At 36.9% G+C, this 25,062-nt stretch overlaps 1 protein-coding gene across 3 annotated transcripts in view; it reads left to right on the plus strand.

The window, feature by feature from the left end:
* Positions 1-25,062, plus strand: part of CNGB3 (cyclic nucleotide gated channel subunit beta 3) — a 150,430-nt gene that overhangs the window by 84,931 nt on the left and 40,437 nt on the right. For all 3 annotated transcript variants that reach the window (XM_085021127.1, XM_085021128.1, XM_003125585.7), the window contains exons 8-13: positions 464-550; positions 4,513-4,577; positions 5,311-5,433; positions 15,464-15,605; positions 20,501-20,660; positions 23,004-23,101. In XM_085021127.1, the coding sequence (XP_084877253.1) occupies positions 464-550; positions 4,513-4,577; positions 5,311-5,433; positions 15,464-15,605; positions 20,501-20,660; positions 23,004-23,101 (675 nt within the window). The remainder of the gene's footprint in view (positions 1-463; positions 551-4,512; positions 4,578-5,310; positions 5,434-15,463; positions 15,606-20,500; positions 20,661-23,003; positions 23,102-25,062) is intronic.

The raw sequence follows: 25,062 nt of genomic DNA on the forward strand, positions 1-25,062 counted from the left end.
ATAATCAACCCTGAACATTGAAGAATTGGCTAAAATATAAATATATATCATTACAATGAATGTCCAGTAGTTTCAAATAAAATCAAGAATAAGCTCAATTTTCAGCCCAAGAGTTCCATGCTTAAAACACTATTAAAATATATTTTAACATTAGCGACCTTGCCATCTCTGAAATACATGTGACAGCTCAAAAAATCCCAGAAAATGAAGTGCCTAAGGCAAGATCAGTTGTATGACGTTGGAAAGGAAATTCATTGGAAGTAGGCTACGAGATAGTGTTCTTGTTTTCATGGTATTAATACACTTTTCAAGAACACCATGCACATCTAACTAAAAGCAATTTCGTATTAAACAACAAATAATTCATGATGACTGGTCAGCTTTTACATACATTGGTATAAATCAATTCATGTTCAAAAAAGCATGTAAACACAACATAATTGTGAATGTGTTCTTCCAACAGTTGGATGTCGCATCAATAATGCCATTTGATGTTTTCTACCTCTTTTTTGGATTTAAACCAATATTTAGGATAAATAGGATGTTAAAGGTAAGATAGCTATATTTAATTGTCTTCTTATAATAATGGAAATCTTGAAGTATTACATTCTTAATTTTTCCCAAACTGTCCTCCATTTTTCTGCCCTCGTCAATGCTATAAATTTTAAAAACTGAATGAAGGAAAAACATTATTGCTTCTACTGGTAAAAGTTGCTCCTGCTTGTTTTGATTCTACATCTCATAACAGGTATTTTTATAACTTAAGATAGGAATGCTTTTGTATTTCTAAATACAACTATAATTACAAATGAATATTTTATAATTCTATTATTTTCCATTTGTTCTTTTTTTATTACATAGTCAGTGAATGCCTGGAATATTGGCTGTAAAAAGGAGAGTATTAGAGTAGATGACCTCTAAGTTAATTATCCAAAATTCTATAGTTATAGAAGTTCCCATCAGGCTCAGTGGCAATGAACCTGACGAGTATCCATGAGGATGTGGGTTCAGTCCCCGTCCTTGTTCAGTGAGTTAAGTATCCAGCATTGCCTTGAGCTGTGGTATTGGTCACAGACATGGTTCGGATCCTGCATTGCTGTGGCTGGGGTGTAGGCCGGTGGCTGTAGCTACAGTTCAGCACCTAGCCTGGGAACTTCCCTATGCTGTGGGTGCGGTCCTAAAAAGATAAAAAATAAAATGAGATAAAATAAAATTCAATATAAACACATTTTTGCATAATAAACCTATTTACATACTTTGATACAATTCAAATGTTCATCAAGAGGGACATTTAAAGAGATTGCAGTACATCTATACAACAAAATACTTTGTAATGCAAAAATAAAAAGTTTTCTATGAATTGATAAAGACCTCCAAGTTAAACTTCTAAGTTTAAAAAAAAAAAAAAAACTGGGGTGTTCCCACTGTGTGAAGTGGGTTAAGAATCCCACTGCAGCAGCTCAAGTTGCTGAGGAGGCAAGGGCTCAATGCAGGGCCCTGCACAATGGGTTAAATGATCCTGCATTGGCACAGCTGTGGCATAGGTCATAGCTATGGCTTGGATTCAGTCCCTTGCCCAGGAACTTCCATATGCTGAGAGTGCAACCATAAAAAAATATATATTTTTTAAATTACTGATCACTCAGAATATAACATATACTAATAAAGAAAAAGTATGAAATATTTTTTTAAAGCTAGTTACAAAACAGTTTATAGAACAATACTAATTTTTGTAACAAAAAGGGAAAAGTATTCTACTTCTCTGTATTGCATAAGCAGTGGAATACTACCAAAAAAATCTAATAAAAATGGTTAACCGAAGTGGGATGGGAGGCTGGAGGGACAATCAAATGGATAGGGGCAGGAATAGGAGAAAAGACTTTGAACTGTTGTTTTTGAACTATAAGAATGTATTATCTATTCAAAAAAGATTCTAAGACATAAATATTTTATAACTCGTAGCTTTATCATGTACCTAAAATGAATCTGAGGAGAGTCAGGATGTGAAATTTTATATTGTCTTTAATACTCAATTTTATATTGTCTTTAATACTAGACAGCCTTCTTTAAGGGAATACCAAAGATTTTGTCAATTTTAGATGGTTATTTAAGGGAATACCAAAGATTTTGTCAATTTAGGTGGTTGTCTCAGGAAGACAAGATGACATAACCTAGAAATGTGGGTGGGTCTTTACCCTCAGGATCCACCCACATCTCTAGGTCAGAATCCAACCACATCTCCAGGTTATATCATCTCAGGGCTACATACTTTGTTAAACTTTATATCCATTATTTCATTTATTCCTCCAAACAGCCTCATTTTAGAGATGAGGAAAATGAGAATTAGCAGGTTAAAAAAAAAAATCTGTCTAGACACGCTGCTGGCGAGTGGCAGTATCTGGATTCTATCACATAATTTTCTGATTCCTAATGCTTTACCATATTCAGTGGGCAAATAACTCCAGACCAGAAGGACTTTCCTTCCACGCTCAAGATTTTTCCAAGTCAAGAGGGACTTTACTCTATATTCTCATACATTAAAGACAACTCTAGAGATTTCTGATTTCACCACAGAATGTGGGTTTAGATTGAGCAGCACTTAACATTCTAAGCAGCTTAGTGAGTTGGCTGTTTAGCATCAAATTTCCAGTTCAAGAAGCCACTGCTCAGAGACAACCAACTTTGAGAGAGACTCAGGTTCTTATGGATTAGAGTGTTTATCTGGCATTATAATAAAAATTTATAAAATGCTAACTCTTCATCCTCCATCTCTATATCCCTACAGAGCTCACTATGCTCAGAAGGTTTTTTTTTTTTTTTTTGGAATGTAGATCTTGAAAGCCAACATCAGTCTTCTCTTCATAGCCCCATAGTCCAGTCATTTCCACATGTGTATAATGTTAATGCATGATTCCCCAGGAAAAATACTTATTTGTCTCTAAATTATACATGACATAACAGGTTAAAATTATAAATTTTCTCTACAGTGAATAAGCTAAATTTTATTTTTATTTTTTACCTTTTTTTTTTTTTGGCTTTTTTGGGCCACACCACGGCATATGGAAGTTTCCAATCTAGGGGTCAAATTGGAGCTGTAGCAGCCAGCCTACACCATAGCCACAGCAAGGCCAGATCCAAGCTACGTCTGTGACTTACACTAGCCAGATCCTTAACCCACTGAGCAAGGCCAGGGATCTAATAGGCATCCTCATGAATATTGGTCAGATTTGTTTCCGCTGAACCATGACAGGAACTCCTAAGCTAAATTTTAAAATGTACCTTTGGTGCAAACCTTTATTAAGAGCATACGATAAACAAGTTACCACAAACTGGGAGTTCCCACTGTGGCACAGTAGGTTGAGGATCTGACATTGCCACAGCTATGGCTGGGATTCAATCCCTGGCCTGGGAACTTCAATATGTCATAAGATGCAACCACGAAAAAGGGGGGGGGGTTGAAATTATCTTAATTTGAATGTTTAATGGATGTTTCCTACTCAGGAATTCTAGAAAAACAATTCATTCGTGTATATTTCTACTCGAATAATGATTGCTATTATAGATATTTTCTAATACTAAATGTTCTATTACAGTCATATCTACATTGGATGAAATTTTGAGCTAAATAATCTATCTGTGAGAGCCAATGAGTCTAAGTACATTATATAATTAAATGCATTAACTCATGCATGCATGCAACTCCTCTAGGAAACACGTTCTTATTGCCCCCATTTTACAGATGAGGAATCCAAAGTATGGAAACAAAAGACTTTTCCAAGGTTGCAAGGCTAGTAGATAGCAAAGATGAGATTGGTGTTTGTCTCTGGATTCCATGCTCTTGCTCTTGCATGTAGGTTAAAAAGAAGAGGTGGTAAGTAGGAGGGTGTGTAGGGAAGGAATATGGATGGGTTCAGATAGAGGTAATATAAAGAAAAAAAACTTGAGGCAAATAACAATTCTCTTTGGATTAAATGCATATAAACTCACTGCATCTGTGAACAATGTCAAGAATAGGTAACCAATGCTAATATTTACTGAACTTTAAATTTTATTTGAAATAACTATATATTTAATGCAATTTGCTTAAGTATAATGGTAGTGATGAGCAACAGGGCTTAACACCTATTTATGACTTCAATGTATTATATTATTCCATTCCTATTTTATTTATGTTTTGGTAGGATATGATTTTAATTATTGTGGAATCAAGTTCTATTATATGCTTTAAAAACAAAAAAAGGAAAAAAATCTTTTTAAGCTTGATTTTCAATAAGCATTACAAACAAGATGATAACCAGAGGATAGAAATAAAATAAAGCAAGAAGCTATGGAAGTTTGGCACTTTGCTAAAATGCACTGCGCAGAGGAAAATACCTTTAAACAGACCTTAATTTTTTTTTAAATATGGATAGAATTATTTTCAGTAACAAAATCTATTTTTTATTGTTTTATTTATGTAGATGTACTTAAAACTGGTGTACTTTTGGATTTCTTTTTCTTCTTTTCTCATAGTACACTTCATTTTTTGAGTTTAATCATCACCTAGAGTCTACAATGAACAAGGCATATATCTACAGGTAACATAACTCAGTGAACTTTGGGGGTGGGAGAGAGAGCAATGGTATAACATATTAGTCAGGATTTATGAAGAATATGACCCTCTGAAAAAGAGAAGGGAATAATGTCAGATTTGGGGGCTCTGTAAAATACTGGGCTTTGTTCTAAAACAGATTTGAACGTTTTGAAGTGAGATGAAAATTATATTAGATTTTAGAAGACTACAGGACCAAAAAAAAAGAGGACATATTACCTGCTTCAGTGAGAACAAGGACAGACAAACATGCTTGTTCACAAGTTGACTTTACATCTCTCTCATGACAAATTCGTTCTAATCTGAATTTTCATTCATTTGCTGCTCAGAACTTAACTTGCCCAGAGACCTCTATAGTCAGTCAATCATAACATAAAATCCCATGAGCTTTTCAGAGATATCCAGTGAAATCAGCGTGGTGCATTTTATGAGACTCGAAGTGGAGAGGTGACCCTAGAGGCATGTCTTTCAGGGTGTTGACTCATACAATCTGTGAAAAGAAAGAATTTTTTTTTTCCTCCACTCTGTCAGTCTCAGTGAAGACACGGCAATCAGAAAACATGTGATGGCACCATCATTTTACACTGTACTAATGAGAATTAACAGCTCACAAATTTAAAGCAGGGAGATTCAGTGGGGACTATGGAAAAGAAAATGTTAAAATAGGCTGTATTCCAGAAACAACATGAGTCTTACTTGGCATTTATTCTCCTTGACAGAGTCATTCGAACAACTGGATACTTGCTATTTATTCTGCACATTAATGCCTGTATGTATTACTGGGCTTCAAACTATGAAGGAATTGGAACTACTAGATGGGTGTATGATGGTGAAGGAAACAAGTAAGTTTAAATTTTAAAGGAAACACTTATAATTCTTCTTAACTTTCTGTTTCAGTGTGAGTTTTTTTTAGCCAGTGTTTTTGAAACTGTAAATCACAATCCATTAATAGGCAATAAAACTCTTTAGGGGGTCGGTATGTTTTTAAGTGAAAATGGATAGAATAGAGGAGAACAGAAAAAAATTATCAGTCTGTCGTACCTGTAGGGTGTGTGTGTGTGTGTGTGTGTGTGTGTGTGTGTGTGTGTTTCCTGAGTTGACCAGGAAAATGCATTTCTTACTCTGGATTATAATCAAAAAAGTTTGAAAGTCTCTGCTTTAGACAGCTGAGTGGTAAGTTATAATAACCCTGATGCTGATTGTTAGTAATGAATGATGTTAATTATTTGGAGGGCAGGTGCAGCAGCTAATTAGTTTACCACTGAAGGGTTTTATGGGTTTATGAGTCAGCCATAACCACTAACTCAATTAAACACTTATGGAGTAACAAGGATCATAAACTAAACTTGACAATTAGATATGCAAGTACCCCCAGAATAAAAAAGATCATCTGAAAATTTTAATACAGTAGAATAAGGACTCAATAATGGCAACTGACTTATTTAATAGTGATATTTCTTTTTGGTAGCTACAAAGGCCTGGCGGAAAGTAGATTCCACTAACTTTCTGCTCCAATGAAATGACATTGAGCATATCATAAGGCAATATCCGTACTGAAAAATAGCAGGTCCCAGCATGACTTTGAAGGGCAACTCACAGAAGCCTTGGGAAGGAAAGCAATTATAGGATAGAGCAAAGAGAGTGAAGATACCTCACATAATTACACACTAGCTAGAGTGAGTAGGATGTGAATGAGGGATTATAAGAACATTTTTTGAACTTTTAACCAGAACTGATTTTTAAAATTTAAAATCCAAAGCTTCACTGAGAAGAAAATACACACACACACACACACACACACAAGCACGAATGTTTATAACCAAATCTATAAGTAATGCCCTTTAGAATGTGAATTAACCTAAGTATGTATTTTGTTTAATATAATTAACTATATAAAAAACTGAATAAGATACCAACTATTTAAAATATGGCCTAGAAGTGTATAATTCAACATCCTTAGATGCATGAGTCTAATAACCGTTTTTATTAAATTAGCAAAATAATATATAGTTGCTATCCATTTTAAAAAATGGAGCCATTTCTCTTTTCAGCAGTCTGGATGCCAGTCTTCAGCATTTCTAGCGCATATATCTTATTCTCAATGCCTATAATACTGTTAATTATATAATTAACACTCAGTATATGTTAGATATTTAAAGAAGGCAAAAAGGAAGAGAGAGAGAAAAAAGATAAAAGGAAGGAATGACCAAATCTGTATTACAAAAAAAAGAAACCTCAGCTTCAAACTTAAGCTACTGTGTCCTAATATTTTGGAGTTCTAATTCCAGCTATAGTGTAGACCAGATATCCAAAGTGTCTTTCACTGAAATACAGGAAAATGTATGTTTTTGTTCTATTTTTTTATTGTAATTGGTTGTTATAAGATAAATTTCTAGATAAAGTATAATTACAACAGTTTTTAATAATTGTTAAATTCTCTAGAAAGTAAAAAGGATCTCCAAAGTCTAAAAAACAAAAGTGTGTACTGAAGCTGGAGTAGAATGGTAAGATAATCACTAAAGAAAATAAACAGAGAGGCTAACAATTAGCAGAAGAAAAAAAAAAGTGATAAGATGGTAGAAACAACTGAAAATATGTCAATAGGAAGAGTAAGTTAATATCAACTAAGTTCAGCAACTAAAAGAGATTGCTAAATAAAATTATTCAAAATAGACTTTAAAACAAAAGTTATTTTAGTGAAAATGGTAAAAGTTTTAATTTACCATTGAATTTCCCAATTCTAAATATGTATGCACCTAATAAAATACTTATGATGAATCAAAAATACTCATAAAGCCAACATTATTAGAAGATAAACTGGCAAAGACACCATCAAAATATGAGACATGAACACACAGCTATTGAATGATCTGGCAACCAAAGACAATTATTAAAGTTATAAAAGATTTGAGAACCCAATTAACAAGCTTGATTTAATAGATACAAATGAAATCTTGTACCCAAGAATTAGAGACCAGTCACTTAAAAAAAAATGTTAATTAGAGTCGTTGTACAATATTAAGTGACGTATGTGCAATATAGTGAGTCGCAATTTTTAAAGGTTATGTTCCACTTATTGTAATTGTAAAATATTGTCTATATTCCCCATGTTGTACAGTACATCCTTGTAGGTTTTTTTTTCTTTTTAGCACCACACCTGCGGCATATGGAAGTTCCCAGATAATGGGTTGAATTGCAATATCTTAGACACATCTGCAAACTCTGCCACAGCTTGCAGCAATATTGGTTTGTTTACCTACTGAGCAAGGCCAGGGATCAAACCCACATCCTTACAGATACTGTGTCAGATTTTTAACCCATTGAGCTATAACAGGAACCCCATCCTTGTAGTTTATTTTATAGCTAATAGTTTGAACCTCTTAATCCCCTACCCCTATATTGTCTCTCTTCTCTTCCCTCTCCCCACTGGTAACCACTAGTTTGATCTCTCTACCTGTGAGTTTGCTTCTTTTTTGTTATATTCACTAGTTTGTTGTATATTTTAGATTCCACATATAAGTGATATCATACAGTATTTATCTTTGTCTGACTTACTTCACTTAGCATATTACCCTCCAAGTCAATCCAAATATTGCGAATGGCAGGATTGTATTCTTCTTATGGCTATTATTCCATTGTATATATAGCACATCATCTTTATCCATCCATCTTTTTTTTTTTTGTTTTTTTGTTTTTTTTTTTTGTCTTTTTGCTATTTCTTGAGCCACTCCCGCGGCGTATGGAGGTTCCCAGGCTAGGGGTCCAATCGGAGCTGTAGCCACCGGCCTACGCCAGAGCCACAGCAACGCGGGATCCGAGCCACGTCTGCAACCTACACCACAGCTCAAGGCGACGCCAGATCATTAACCCCACTGAGCAAGGGCAGGGACCGAACCCGCAACCTCATTGTTCCTAGTCGGACTCATTAACCACTGCGCCACGACGGGAACTCCTATCCATCCATCTCTTAATAGACACTTAGGTTGCTTCCATATCTTGGAAATTGTATGTGAAACTGCTATAAACATTGGGGTGCATGTATCTTTTCAAATTCACATTTTGGGGGGTTTTTTGGATATATGCCCAGGTTTGTTTACCTACTGAGCAAGGCCAGGGATCAAACCCACATCCTTACAGATACTGTGAATTGCTATTTTTAGTTTTTTGAGAAACCTCTGTACTATTTTTCACAGCAACTGCACCAATTTACTTCCCATGATCAGTGTACAAGGGCTCCCTTTTTTCCACATCCTCTGACAGGTGTGAGGTGATATCTCATTGTGGCTTTGATTTGCATTTCCCTGATGATTATCAGTGTTATCTTTTCATGCGTCTGTAGGCCATCTGCATTTTCTCTTTGGAAAAAGAGGGACTCATCCTTCTTAATCACACATGGAATGATTACAAAAAGAGGTCATTTTCTAGTTCAAAAAGCAAGTTTCAGTACATTTCACAGCATTGGTATCATACAACCCATATTCTCTTCTCCTTTTGATAGGAGCATTCTCATTCAAAATCAAAGCTCCAGTAATCCTGTTACCAACTGTCAGAGGCATGTTCTTACAACGGAAATTCCTTTAGGAGTTCCTGCTATGGCACCCTCAGTTAAGAATTTGACTGCAGTAGCTCAGGTTGCTGCAGAAGCATACGTTCAATCCCCCGCCCCACCCAGTAGGTTAAAGCATCCAGCGTTGCCACAGCTGTGGCATAGGTTGCAGCTGTGGCTTGGATTCAGTCCTTGGCCTGAGGCATTTCCATATGCTATGGATGTAGCCATAAAATAGAATTTTAAATAGAATTTTAAAAAAAGAAAGAAAATGCCTTTAAAGCAAATATGTATGTATGTGTTTTAAGATAATGTGCAATTGGCAATTATTAGTATATTTACATTTTCTTAAATGTAGATATCCTTCTGTCACATCGCATTACCCTTTGACCTTATAAGCTTTAAGCATTTTTTTAGTTGACCCTTGCAGTGGTTTCTGATGACCTATAAAACAAAGGTGGCTTGCGAGGTCATTGGACTTGTAAACTTTGTCCTGGTTTGAATTATGCAGCAGCTGTGAGACATAAGTGGAGCATAGTGAACACTTAAAATAAATGTCGTTTATTACTATTCCATTAATCCTCATCAGAACAACATCATGTGTTCATTTCAATAAAGGACAAGAAGTCATTTTCATTTATCCTAAGTAGATGGCATTCTTCATTTGACCATGAAATTTGACAAAGCAGGAAAAGACTTACTTTACTCAAAAGGAAAACATAAGCAGTTAAAGTTATTTGGTACCCAGAAAAGTTCCCAATGTCCCCTCATCTATATATACCCCAATTTATTTATTTTCTAACATAAATTTCCCAATATGCACAAACTTCTTAGCAAATCCCTAGCCTCAATTCCTAAAACTTAGATCATCAAAAGAAAGAGTGAAAAAGCAAGCAAGTTTATCATGGGAATCATGACTTCACGTGGGGTGAAAAAGGAATCAGATTTTCCATACCTTAGAGCTAGGGAAATTTAAGATAATTTGTTCCCTTTATTTTATGCATAAAGAAGATGAGACCTGGGTAGATCATGGCATTAACTCAGTGTTCCCTAATATTTCAGTTCAGACACTGACAAAACAAACAAATAAAAAGAGCAGTCTTTACACTAGACACTTAGTCTTTAAATGTAACAAAAATATACCAGAACCACAGACCGGCATTCAGTGGACCAGAAGGAGATGAAGGCAGCTGGCAACATGACAGGGAGGATTCTGGAAGGGAATTACACAGATGTGCTCACAGATACAGCCTTCCTATGTTCTCAAGTCAGGGTATGCATAACCATTCACTTATTCTTTCAGATTATTTAGCAAATATTATTAAGCCTCTATCATGCGATACCTATCTTTGAGGAATTTATCTTCCAATGAGACCATTCTCCAAGTGAGTGATAAATTTAGAGAAACCTAGAACCAGGATGGATTAGAGCGGTTAAAAGGTCCAGTATTGAATTGGGTACTTTTAAAAGTTGCATGTCCCACTCCACATCCACCACAAGGGCTAAATTTTTTTTAGGGCCCCTCTTGTGGCATATAGAAGTTCCTGGGCTAGAGATTTAGTCAGAACTGCCGCTGCCAGCCTACACCACAGCCATAGCAACATGGGATCCAAGCCACATCTGTGACCTGCACCACAGCTCACTGCAACACCTGATCCTCTAATCCACTGAACAAGGCCAGGGATCAAACTGGCATCCTCATGGATACTAATCGGGTTCTTAACCTGCAGAGCCACAAAGGGAACTCCCACAATGGCTAAATTTTAAAAGATTGACAATACCAAGTGTTAGGGTAAGAATATGAAAGAACTGGAACTCTCATACATTGTAGGAAGTATAATAAAATCTGACAGTTTCTTTTACAACTAAAAATAACACCTACTGTAAAAACAAAAAAACATCACTCAAGAGTTCCTGTTGTGGCTCAGAGAAAATGACACTGACTCATATCCAGGAGGATGCAAGTTTGAACCCTGGCCTCTCTCAGGGAGCTAATGATCCAATGTTGCCGTGAGCTGTGGTGTAGGTCACAGATGTGGCTCAGGTCCCTCGATGCTATGGCTATGGCTGTGGCCTGTAGCTGCAGCTCCTATTCGACCCCTAGCCTGGGAACTTCCATATGCCATAGGTGCAGCCCTAAAAAGCCAAAAAAAAAAATTCACCCAAAAGAAATAAAAATATATGTCTGTAAAAAACCTATATAAGTATATTCATAGAATATCTATTCATAAGAGCCAAAAACTTGAGACTGCCTAATAGGAGAACAGATAAACATACACTGCTATATTCATGCAATACTGTTCAGCAACAAAAAGGAGCAAATTACTGATACCCACAACAATATGGCTAAACCTCAAAAACATGATTCTAAGTGGAAGATATCTTACACAAAACTGCACGTTTATGTGAAATTCTAAAGCAGGCAAAAGATAGAAAAAATTAGTACAGTATTTGGCTCTAGGGGCAGAGATTGGGAAAAGGAATGAGAAAACATAGATGGAAATATTTCATGTCTTGATGGGGTTCTAGGGTACACAAGTGTATGAATTCATTAAAATTCATCACAAAACTTAAGATTTGTGCTTTCAATGTATGTTCAAAAATTTTTTTCTTTTCTCTCTCTTTTTTTTTTTTCTTTTGCTTTTTAGGTCCGCACCTGCAAGTTCCCAGACTAGGGGTCAAATTAGAGCTGCAGCCGTCAGCCTACACCACAGCTACAGCAACACAGGAGCTGAGCCACATCTGTGACCCTCACCACAGCTCACCGAAATGCCGGATCCTTAATCCACTGAGTGAGGCCAGGGATCAAGAGAGGCCAACTTCCTCATGGATACTAGTTGGGTTCATTACTGCTGAGCCACAACAGGAATTCCTGTTCAAAATTTTAAAATAACGCTTATACAAATATTGAACCCCACTGTGTGTGTGTGTATGTGTGTGTAGTCTGAGGCACTGTATTTAGGCGGAAGTGTCTACTGTCTGCAAATTACTTTGAAATGCATCCAAAAAATAAGATGGATTGATGGAAGGAAAATGGAGTACCATGGACAAAGCAGGTAGAGTAAAAGGTCCGTACTGGAATCCAGGTTGTAGATATATGTGTTCACTGTAAAATTCTTTCTTTCAATTTTTCTGTTTGTTTGAAATATTTCAAAACAAAACACTGTAGAAAAAGTTTCATGTCATGTTTGTTTCATAGAGGAGGAATTTCTGTTTTCACACTAAATGTGTTCTATGGTGTTATGTCAAATTCTGCCTTAGTGCTTTAACTTGGGGCTGTATATATACAGCCTGTTAGATAGCTCATGTATTAAATCAGCCAGACAGAATCTCCTTGAAAAGATCTGTCTGCCTGGGGTGTAAATATTAGAGGTGGACACACTTGACTAATTAAGTTAATCCTAGAAGATCAATAAGATGCCATCTAATTAAATTACAAATCTTACCTTTGGTTGTGCATGTCTGGGTGTAAGACATGACTGAGAACAGAATCCCAAAATAAACCTCAAAGCATCAGGGCAGAAAACTTCCAATTAATATAGCAGACTATTTCATTATGAAAAAATAGTTCAAAGCTAACCCTTCATATTTGGAAAATCGATGCCTACATTTTACATGTAATTAGAATTTTTAACATCTGTAAATAAGAAAAAGATAAAAAGTAATTCATATGTTTGTTCCTGTTAACACTAGAGTGACTTTGTAGGGAAAAGCAATCCGAATGCTTGTAATGGAGTTGTCCTCTTAGGTATAGAATCAGGTCCCCCTCCCTCTCATGGGTTGTATTGGGGTCAATAACTTTCCTTAATTCAAAGAGACCCGCAGTTCCAGGACCTGTGATCAGATGAAATCAGGTGACTGGATATTCTAAATTGGAATTGAAAAGTTAAAATGCAATCCATAAAATTAATTCCATAGTTCTTCAAGGTGGTTTTCTTTGACATCAAGTTCACTATAATATTTGTAAGGCCTAGGAAGCCTGCTAGAAAAAAATCGCAGAGTAGTAATATTTTTATTCTCTTGGCACAGTGGTTTCAAACCCTACCACAGAGCTAATTATTTGTGTGTTCGTATATCCACCAGGTAAAACAACAAACAAAAAAACCTCATGTCCTTCAAGGTTAGAATTTCAAAACAAGTGATTTCTTTCTAGATCTGTTTTTATTTTAATATTGACTTTAACTTCAGTTTGATTCTTTCTTTGTAAACCTTAAGGTCTTACTATTTGAAGATCTGAAAATTGTAATCTATTTTCCCAAGAAAAAGACCATCCTTGTTCAAAGAGACACAGTCACCTAAAATACAGATGTTTATATGGCACACCCAGACAAGACATAAAAGCCTTACTATGGCAGGATTCTGTTAAAAAAAAAAAATGCTACTTTTCTATGTCTAACCTGAAAACTAGAATAGGTAGCTAGAATCCACTAAATCCAAATGCTTCTCTATAACCCTGTCTGGCAATGTTCTGTATATGCAGGACATCTTTAACCATTCAGTGGAAATGCTGATTCAGACAAGGTTATCAGAGCACCATATGAATTTTCCAAATAGTTTACCTAATTATGCACAAAAATTACAATATATATACAATGTGGTTGTAATACTAACTTAATTCCTACTTCGCTCTGGACTCCAGGAAACCCTTCACCAAATATAGCTAAGTGAATCTTATATGTTCTGCCCTAACCTTTATCATATTCTTTTTTTTTTTTTGTCCTGATTCCTGATTTTCTTCCTATTTGGGCTATAATAACTGGTCTTTCCATATGCTATTGCTTAAGTTAAGAATCTTTATCAAGTATATTTCTGAGCATACTTGGTTTTCTTCAATACTAAATTTCTAGATAACCTATTACACCCAAGAGTAATTTCCCTTTTAAGATAGAATTTAGCTCTCCTCTGTCTCTGCCATAGATTGTATGTTCAATAATATAATAGGATATGTGTAGAAAAGAAGAGAAGAGATATATACTTTATACTCTATATATAGAGATATATACTTTATACTATATACATAGAGATATATATGTATATATCTACATAGAGATATATATGTATCTACATAGAGATATATATGTATATATATACACACACACAGAGATATATACTTTATACTATATACATAGAGATATATATGCTCTATTTTTCCATCATTAAAAAAATGACTAGTTCTTAACTGTAACAGTCTCTCCCATATCCTTTGATGTCTATGATATTTCTCACAAATCACTAATTTAAAGGTTGCCTCACATTCTTTGCTGCCCCTCCTATTCAAAGGTAGATTCAAATATCCCTTCCCCTGAATCTGGGCTGTTTAAGTGACTTGCTTGACAAATATAGGTGACAAGAGATTAAGATGTTCAGGGCTTCTGAGTTATAAGAAGTGTTACAGCTGCCTGGGTTGCTAACACTCCAGGGGAAACCAGCCACCAGGCAAGAAGTTCTCCTTCGGTAAGATTTCCAAGATGTAAGAAAGCCCAAGCTAGTCATCCTGAGAGACAATGAAAAGAGAGTGATACCCAGCCAGCCACAGCTGTTCCAACCATCCTAGCTCAATTTCAGACTGTGAGAGAAGACAACCTAGACATTCCAAACAGACATAACCTGGAGAACAGAGGAACCCAGTCAACAATTAGAATATGGAGTTTCCTTCATGGCTCAGCGATAATAAATCCGACTAGTATCCATGAGTACACCAGTTCAATCCCTGCTCAATGGGTTAAGAATTCGGTATTGCTGTGAACTGTGGTGTAGGTCACCGAGTTGGCTCGGATCTGGTGTTGCTGTGGCTATGGTGTAGGCTGGCAGCTGCAGCTCCAATTTGGCCCCTAGTCTGGGAATTTCCATTTGCCATGGGTGTGCCCCTCAAAAAAAAGACAATTAGAATCAAGGTCTCAGACCTCTGGCCTCAATCAAGTCCTCCCAGCTGTCTCTAGTCATTCAAGTCACTTGAGGATCCTCTCACCGGGGAGCACAGACGAGCCATCTCTGGGGGCCCTTTCACAAATACTTGACCAACAATATTTTGAGGCTAATAAAATCGTTGTTGTTTTAAACCATTAAATTTTATGGTGATTTGTTTTGCAGAGGGAAATAAGGGGAATGGAACAGCTAGTAAATGCCCTCCTTGGGTTTGTTTAGTCATTTCAATGTTTATCAAGAAATTTACATTACTACAAATGGTATTTGCTAATGCCACCTGCAAAAAGAAAATCTGGTTTAGGAGGAAATGTGTTTAAATCTAGTAATAATCTATATTCCCAAGCATAGGGGTATTTTACTGTCATGGTAAAAAGCGATATATATATCTTCTTTTTTCACAGGTATCTTAGGTGTTATTATTGGGCAGTTCGAACTTTAATTACCATCGGGGGCCTTCCAGAACCACAAACAACTTTTGAAATTGTTTTTCAACTGTTGAATTTTTTTTCTGGAGTTTTTGTATTCTCCGGCTTAATTGGTCAGGTAAATTGAGATGTGAATCCATAGATACATAAAGTTGTCGCTTTTGAAAGGCTAACAAGTCTTAAACGTTACAGAGGAACAATCAAAATCCATCTGGTGCTTCTTTTAACTGACTTTCATCTATTTTAATAAATTGAAGGTAATGCGAATAGGTCAACATTACCTTTCAATTTTTAATCCATTAAATCTATCAGAAGACCTATAGAGAATGAGTGTCAGGTTAGTCTCGCAGAGAGTAAAGTTTCTAAGTTAGTTAAGAAGTTCTTCCTCGGTGTTCCTTAAAAAACTGTAGAAACTCTCTTTACTTATCAAATATTGTCATAAAATTCCTGGGTTAAAATCCATTAAACCAGAGGCTTCCAAATGCTATCCAAAATAATTTAATTAATAAATCATTGGTTTATAAATATCTATTATGGCATCCCCTTATCCTTATTCTCAAGGAGTCATTGTCTAGTAAAAAAGTAAAACAAATATACAAATAACTCTATTGAATGACAGTGATAGTTGGTGTTTGCAAGGGATAGAACCCAACACTTTTGCGAATCCTCAGATTCACAAGAAATAAAAAGCTCAACCACATAGCATCTTTGGAAGTCATATTTCTTTGGGGAGCACTTTACATATTATATGTTTGATAGAAAAAAAGCCATGTTGAGGAGTTCCCTGGTAGCTCAGCAGGCTAAGGACTTAGCCTCTTAATGCTTTGGTTCAGGTCGCTGCTGTGGCATAAGTTCAGTCCCTGACCCAGGAACTTCCACACGCTGCAGGCGCAGCTTTAAAAAAAAGGAAAAAAAAAAAGCAATGTTGAGATTTATGTACTAGATAGACAAAAATCACTAAATTATTATTCACACTAGATAAATGATTGGTTCACACAATGGTATAAAACAAACCCATGCCTCAATGAAACTGAGCAATGAAAACTATTCTTTATAACATTTTAAGCTGATTACAAATAGTCAAAACTCAAATCCTACCTCCATGAATGTCAAGGGGCTGCTCTCCATGGCAAGTGCCAAAGGAGAGTTTGAAAGCTTTGTATTAGATCAGAAAAGGGAAGTTCCCAGGAGGTCTCATAGAGGAGAATGTATTTGCAATATCTTAAAAACACAGAGGTTTTAATAGTTATAGATAGGTACTTCAGTCAATCAGAAATAATGTGTGGAACACAATAATGATAAAGTACAAGATATGTTTGAGGAAATAGAGTATCAGAGCAACTGGAATGAAAGACACTTGTAAATAAGGCTAGAGATGAGACATTTTAAGGGCTATGAAGGTTAAATTAAATATGTTGAACTAAATCCTAAGAGCAATGGGAAGTTAACCAGGGGAGAATTTTGAACAAAGAAGATATTTAAAATTTAATCAAAAGAAAATATGAATTCAGAGTTCCCTGGTGGCCTAGTGGTTAAGCATTGTCACTGCTGTGGCACAAGTTCCATCCCTGGCCCAGGAACTTGCACATGCCAAAAATAAAATAAATAAATAAATAAATAAATGTAAATTTAGCAAACATATATATGAGTTAGGGAGATTATACTGTTTTAAAATACAGGTTTATTATCACTTAGAAATGGTGAGGCCAAATCAGGAGACTACTGACATTAAAAAGAGAGTCTGTTATATAAACAGATCCAGGAGGAGGGGGTACACCTTTCCAAGAGGGCTACATAAGAAAAACACCAGGAACTGGTGGGAGGATAAGCAGGATAAGCGGGATTAAGATTGGCTAGTTTGGATAATTTCAGCAGGCTATTGGGTGTAGGGAACTATCTCTCTATCTCTCGCTGCCTTACCTGGCTCTGGGGTGATTAGGGAAGGTGGATTTTAACCTCATGTAGAAGTGCCCATAAAGAAGGCCACTGGAAGACGGGCTCTGGATTGGCTATTTTGCCTATGAAAGGTGCACTTCCACTAGAATTGTTTGCTGTTTTAAGAATTAGCTAACTCCAGAGATAGTCCCAGGTATCAAAGCATCAAAGTACAAAAAATAAAAAAGTGGTTAACACATACTCAGCAATATGGCAACTTGAGCCTGAATGTGGTAATCAAGTAGTGAGAAAGACTGTAAAGGAAACTCTATCTAGAAAATATTTAGGTTTGAAAGATGAAGACCAAGCAGTTAAAAATTATAAGTATAAACTATAATAATCTTAAAGGTTGGGGAGACTGCATTAACAGTGATTGAAAATAAGAAGCTGGTGGAGTTCCCGTCATGGCTCAGTGTTTAACGAATCCGACTAGGAAACATGAGGTTGCGGGTTCGATCCCTGCCCTTGCTCAGTGGGTTGACGATCCGGCGTTGCCGTGAGCTATGGTGTAGGTCGCAGACGTGGCTCGGAGCCCAAGTTGCTGTGGCTCTGGCGTAGGCCGGTGGCTACAGCTCCGATTGGACCCCTAGCCTGGGAACCTCCATATGCCGCGGGAGCAGCCCAAGAAATGGCAAAAAGACAAAAAAAAAAAAAAAAGAAAGAAAGAAAGAAAATAAGATGCTGGTTTATAGAGAAATGCAGTTAATGTGAATATAAATGGTAAAAGTAATGTTATTTCATAATTCCTCCTAAAATCTATGTGAGATAACCAGATCCCCTTCAATATTTTCTGTTTTGCGGTTGAGAAAACTCTAGTTTAAAGAGATTGAGGCATCCCTAATTCATATATGTAATTCAAACAGTCATGATAAGGCCATATAATATTAATTAAAATAATAAAGTCTAACATACATGTATGTAGTGCTTACTGTATCTAAGGCAATTTTTACAAAGTTAAAAAAACTGTGTCTATCTCCAGTTAAATTTTGCTCTAAGTGGTCTTTGGACTACTGCATCACTTGGGAAATTCAGAATTCAGGCCTAGCCCAGACCTACTGAGTCAAAATTTGCATTTTAATAAGAAATTCAGGTGATTCATATGCACTTGAAAGTCTGAAAGTGCTGCTTTATATACCAGACCACAACTGCCTTTACATTGACTGTAAGGTTTCGGCAGGAACAAGAAGAAATATCAGGCCACTAAAAATGTAGGACCCTGAGCCCAAAAGAAAGGTTGAGGCAGGAGATAGAGATTTGTGCCTTAAGAGTCCCTGTCGTGGCACAGTGGTTAATGAATCCCACTAGGAACCATGAGGTTGCAGGTTCAATCCCTGGCCTTGCTCAGTGGGTTAAGGATCTGGCATTGCCGTGAGCTGTGGTGTAGGTCGCAGACGCAGCTCAGATCCTGTGTTACTGTGGCTCTGGCAAAGGCCGGGGGCTACAGCTCCGATTAGACCCCTAGCATGGGAAACACCATATGCCGCAGATGCGGCCCTAGAAATGGCAAAAAAAAAAAAAAAAAAAGAGAGAGAGAGAGAGAGAGAGATTTGTGCCTTAACTTTCACAGTGAATAAAAGATGCTGAGAAGGAGGACAGTTAGAAATGAAAGTAAGAAAGCCCTGAACAAAATCTCCACTGATTCAAACTTCTCACATATAACCATACCAAGAACTACACTCCGGATGTGATCATCATATCCTAAATGCAATATTCTTTTCTCACATACAACTCATAGAGATTGACATTTACTTCTTTTCACCTGGAACACACATCTTAGAATATACATCATCGCCACCTGCACCATCAAAATCCAGCATTGCACATAATGCATTCAGATGACTGTTACCACAAAGTCTCAGCCCTCAACACTGATCAATAATGCTTTAATTGTCCCTTGACTTCCAATTTAAAATTGTATTAAATCTCTCAACCCATTCTCTAATATCCCACTTCTCAAGGCCTTAGGTGACTGGGTAATGGAAAAAAAGGATCTGAGAATTGAGGTTGTTGAAGAATATTTAGAATAGCCCTTAAGGTTTAAGTCGGGAAGTGAAAAAGATGTACCCAGTTTGACTCTCTGCATAGCTGCTCAGCAGATAATTTGACAGGTAGAAGAACCTATTAACTCTAAAGATGGAAACCAAGGAAGACATTGCAATAAAAGAACCATTTGATCTAGACCTCAAAGAATGAGTAGTTTTTCCATAAGCAGAAAAGGCTCAGCTACTAGAATGAATGAGCAAAGTCTTAAGAGTATGAAAGTGAGGCCCAGGTTTTCCTCCCTATTATAAATCCACAGTCAAAGCAAATTTACAATCACTTGCTTCCCTCTATGTGAGAGGAAGAGTCGAGCTATATATCTTTTTTGTGCTGAGACCTTAAAGATCAGCTTTTAACCTAGAGTGGGTTTTTATGGCTGAGTTATAAACATCCAAGAACTAAAACCTGACAGTTCCTTAAGTATTGTCACAGCAGTAGATGATGCTTCAGTAATTTCTGCACATTTCAACTTCTGCTGAATGCTATGCCTTAAGCATGATGAGATTTGATTTTATCTGTCTAAACAACACAAAGGGAAGTACAGAGGTTGCAATTTCGTGATGAATGGAGTCTATATAGCCAGCCACACTGCAAAATCTATGAAGGATGCTTTCAAAGTGAGACTCACCAAAATGGACTAGCTGTTCTGCCAGGTAATTGCTCAACTTTCTTTGCACATTTCTTGCATAAGCCCAAGATATACAAGTTTTAAAATATCAACTAACATCTTTGCAGTAATATACAAGTTTGCAAAGAAGATTTTGTGCAGTCACATGCACCATGTGACTGAATTCTCACAAAACTCTCACATGGTAGGTAAAACAGGTCCTGTTGCCCTTATTGGATCAGAAAGAAGATAGGATTTGCGCAATGTTTTAAGTAAATGGTTGAAATTAGGATTCAATATCAGTGTGTTAAAAATCAAGTAGTCCTCATTTGAATGGAATGTGTCGTGTGAGAACTCTTAATTCAACTAAGCTTAGAGTAGCTCTTCCACTTCCTCTGCTGGGTATGGAGTGACTGTATTTGTAATTGTAGATGCAAGATGTAATTGGGGCTGCTACAGCCAATCAGAACAACTTCCGCATCTGCATGGATCATACCATTGCCTACATGAATACTTATTCCATTCCTAAGATTGTGCAGAATCGGGTCCGAACTTGGTATGAATACACATGGGACTCTCAAAGAATGCTAGGTAAGCATGGAAATTACTGATAAAATCCCTGTAAACTCTGTCCTATAATGAAAATCCTGTAGAGTAGAAGCAGAGACTATTTGGATTTGAACAAAAGATTGGGAAAAAACTAAATAATCTTTAAAGCATTAATTTAATACAGTGTGATTTTTTCTTAACTATCTATACATAACTTACTGGTTATGCAAATCCTGGGAGGACAAAGATAGAGTTTTATTCAGTGCTTCCAGACACTATATATTACACATATTACTCCCATATAATCTTCACCAAAAAAAATGGGGGGAAATTAGATATCATCAACCCTTTTTAGGAGACAAGGAAATGGAGGCTTCTAAATGAAAGATTGGCCCAGGGCACAGAGACAGAAAATGGCCTAAATGGAACTCAGATGTGCACCTGTTCTCCAAACCCTTGCTCTCTCTGCAATATCACCGTCAGGATAGTGATTTTATCAGGCCACTTCCAACCTGCTGCATGGCACACAGACCATGGTACTATAAAACTGGTGTCACAAATAATGTTACTTAAAGAGTAAAAAAATAAGTTAAAGATAATATGCTAGTTGACAACAGTCAGATTCAACTTTTAGTTTGCTCCTTAATATAAAATATAAAAATAGGGATTAGGGCTACTGAGAGGCCAAAAAAAAAGAAGCTACTGCCTTCAGAAGGCAAGTTACATGATTCCCAAATCACAAAGGGTCATAAAAACAAATAAGAACCGCTGGTTGTTACTGGTAAGACCATTTTTTCTCCTCTCTGCCACTCTTGCACCAACCATTGGAAGAATGCATTCCTGAATCTAAATGGCGAAAATAACATACCTTTTTCTTGAACATCCCCAGCTTCCCGAGGACAAAGCAGGAGGGCAGGGCAGGAGGAGGGGCCATAACAGGCTGTTTCCCTATCTCCCTATGGTCACTGCTCCAACTCCTTTTTTTTTTTCTTCTTTTTTGTCGTTTTGCCATTTCTTGATATAGTATAGAAATTTTTTTCTTTTCTAAATAGATGTAGGAAAACATCAAAAATAGGAGTTCCATTGTGGCTCAGTGGGTTAAGGACCTGATTTTATCTCCATGAGAATGTGGGTTTGATCCCTGTCTTCACTCAGTGGTTTGAGGATCCAGCATTGTCACAAGCTGTGGCATAGGCTGCGATGCCGGTTGGATCTGGTATTGCTGCTGCACCTGTGGCATAGGCCTCAGCTGCAGCTCCAAATAAATCCCTAGCCTGGAAACTTCCATATGCCAGAGGTGCCACTGTAAAAAAAAAAAAAAAAAAAGAAAAAAGAAAACATCAAAAATAATCAACCCTGGAGTTCCCGTCATGGCTCAGTGGTTAGCATATCCGACTAGGAACCATGAGGTTGCGGGTTTGATCCCTGCCCTTGCTCAGTGGGTTAACAATCCAGCGTTGCCATGAGCTGTGGTTGTAGGTTGCAGATGCAGCTCGGATCCCACGTTGCTGTGGCTCTGGCGTAGGCTGGCGGCTATAGCTCCTATTTGACCCCTAGCCTGGGAACCTCCATATGCCGCGGGAGCAGCCCAAGAAATGGCAAAAAGACGAAAAATAATAATAATAATCAACCCTCAGAAACCCATGTTACACTGTAGACTAAAAATGGGCAGTTTTGTTCATGGAATATTATATCAGCCTGGAGGCACATTGTTTTCTAATTCATCTATAGAAAAATCTTTAATATAATCACATACTTCATTGAATTAATGAGCAAGTAAATAACAATAACTTGAATTTATTCACTTATCACTTTTTTTCTATTCCATTCTCAGCTCAGCCACCCACCAATTATGCACAAATAAGCAAGTCCCTTACAGATTCTTTGAGCTTCAGTTACAATTTTATTTCTTTTTCTGGAACACAAGAATAGGAATATTTACCCTTAGGGTTGTCATGAGGTTCAAATAAGATGGGGACAGAGCTCTGTAAGCTACATGGTGCTCATTATTCTTTGCTATCCCAAGGATGTTAGGGCTGGTCTGCCGAATCATACGATAAGCCCTAGATCTTTCCCATCCCAGTTGTTTGCTAGTCTTGGACCCATTATCACTAAGCTTCAAATCAGCAAACACAAAGTTCTGGAATCATTCAGAACTATTATGTCACCAATGACGAAAATACTTCTTTTCTGTCTTGAATGTCATAGTGCTATTATGATAGATATGTACATGGAAGGGAAGTAATGAAAATATAGACTATGGTGCAGCTGTGTATTTATAAAAAGAGTTGATATTTTGTTTCCTCTATTTTAAATTTTTCTCAAACTTTGGTCTTTTATATTAATTATTCTGCTTTGTGGGTTGATGTGTTTATCTTTGTGAAGATGAGTCTGATCTACTTGAGACCCTGCCAACCACAATGCAGTTAGCCCTCACCATTGATGTGAACTTCAGCATCATCAGCAAAGTCGACTTGTTTAAGGCAAGTAGTTTTCCAATTCATAGGAAATCACCATATCAATTTCTCTGTAAAAATCAAATCTCTTGCTGAGTACAGCACGTAGGACTTTCTGCCTTATGTTTTAACAAAATCAAAATAATCTGGAAAATTTATGTGAAATTAGAGTCAAATAAACTATGGCTCTCTCTTCAGAAGCCTCTCTCTCCTAATTGGTGTCAAAGAAGAAGAGTTCTTCAGGCTCTTCCTGCATGAATTTAAATGTAATTAAATTCTACAGCTCTATGTCTTTGCTACTACGCACATCATTTCCCATTTACAAATGTACATCGGCAACGCATGACAGATCAGTCCCCAAATTAGCTCTGGATTGGTCTGACAAACAGAGAATCATACCTAATCATGTCTCCAACACAAATGCTTTCAGTTTAGACTTTTTACATGGCCAGATTCAATACAGAGGTCTAGATTTAAGGGGGGAAAAAAAAGTATGCCAGGAGTTTCCATTATGGCTCAACAGGTTAACCACCAGCATCATTTCTATGAGGATGAGAGCTGGGTCCCTGGCCTCAATCAGTGGGTTAAGGATCAGGTGTTGTCACAAACTGTGGCATAGGTCACAGATGCAGCCTGGATCCGGTGTTGCCATAGTTGTGGCATAGGCCTGGAACTGCAGCTCCAGTTGGACCCCAAGCCTGGAAATTTCCATATGCCACAGGTACAGTTGTAAAAAGAAAAAAAAATGTACGACAGAGAAATTTTTAACATTTTGCATGTTTTTCATGTCACAACCTTCTTCTCAATGCATTATACTACAGGTAAGTTTTTCTCACCTAACATTCATTCTGGGTATGGCATTCACTGATTCATCTATTTAATTAATCCATTCAACAACCATTTATTAAATTCCTACAATATTCTAGGCACCAATTTTGCCCCTCGGAATACAACACTTGAAAACAAATACTTACACACATCGAGCTTAAATTCCAAAAGAAAGGAATGAAAAATAAATATATAACATGTATGAAGGTGATAATGTTGTAAACAAAATTTAACAGATTAAGGAGAATGAGGGTAGTACTGAGCTTGAAAGTTCTGTTCTGATGAAGTGCAATTGAGCATCTGGGCAGAGGACTGCAAGAAGCAAGGGAGTGAGCCATGCAGGTACTGGGAGCCAGAATGGAGGGATGGACAGAAAGGGAATATTACAGGAGGATGGATGAGACGAAGCCCCAAGCTGAGAGGCTGGAGCGAAGGCAGAGTGATGGAAAGCAAAAGTAGTCAGAGGAGAATAAAAAGAGGGAGAAGGAGTCAGGGGGTAAGTTAATAGAGGGCCTTGGAGATTGTAGCATAAACTTTGGATTGTACTCCAAGGTGCAAAAACCACTGCAGACCCTGAGTGGAAGGTGACCTACTGGACTGTTTGAAAGAGATTATTTTTCCTGCTGTATGAAAATAGACCATGAAAGCAAATATGGCAGGCAGGGAGGTCAAATAGATAGGGGTAACGATCTATAGACATCTATAAGGATGATGGTGATCAGACCCAGGATAGTAGGAGTAGAGTTAAGAAATGGCCAAATATTGGATGTATTCAAAGGAAGAGCCCACAGTTTTTGCTATTTGATGGTGGAAGGGAAAAGGGGGGAGGGAGGATATCAAGGATGATTCAGGATTTAAGCCTAGGAACAGGAAAAACATACTATTTGCAAAATTGAGAATTTTAGAGTAAATGTAAGGTAAGGAGGGTAGATATAGACAGTTTGGGGATGTGTTAGTTTAAAGTGGGCATTAGAGTTCAGATAGAATGTCATGTAGGCAGTTTGATAAATAAATCTGATTTCGAGGGAGAGATCCAAGCTGGAGCCATAAATTTGAGCAAATCAAGGTATTGATGGATTTTAAACCAGGAACTAGATATGATCCCCTATGACGTAATCCAGACAGAAGGATATGCTTTGAAAATGCATAATCGATCCTGT

The sequence above is a fragment of the Sus scrofa genome, chromosome 4 (genome assembly GCF_054392235.1).
Source record: "Sus scrofa isolate SSC_HxYL_T2T_F1_AM1 chromosome 4, Sscrofa_HxYL_maternal_Yorkshire_Landrace_v2.0, whole genome shotgun sequence".
NCBI lineage: Eukaryota > Metazoa > Chordata > Mammalia > Artiodactyla > Suidae > Sus > Sus scrofa.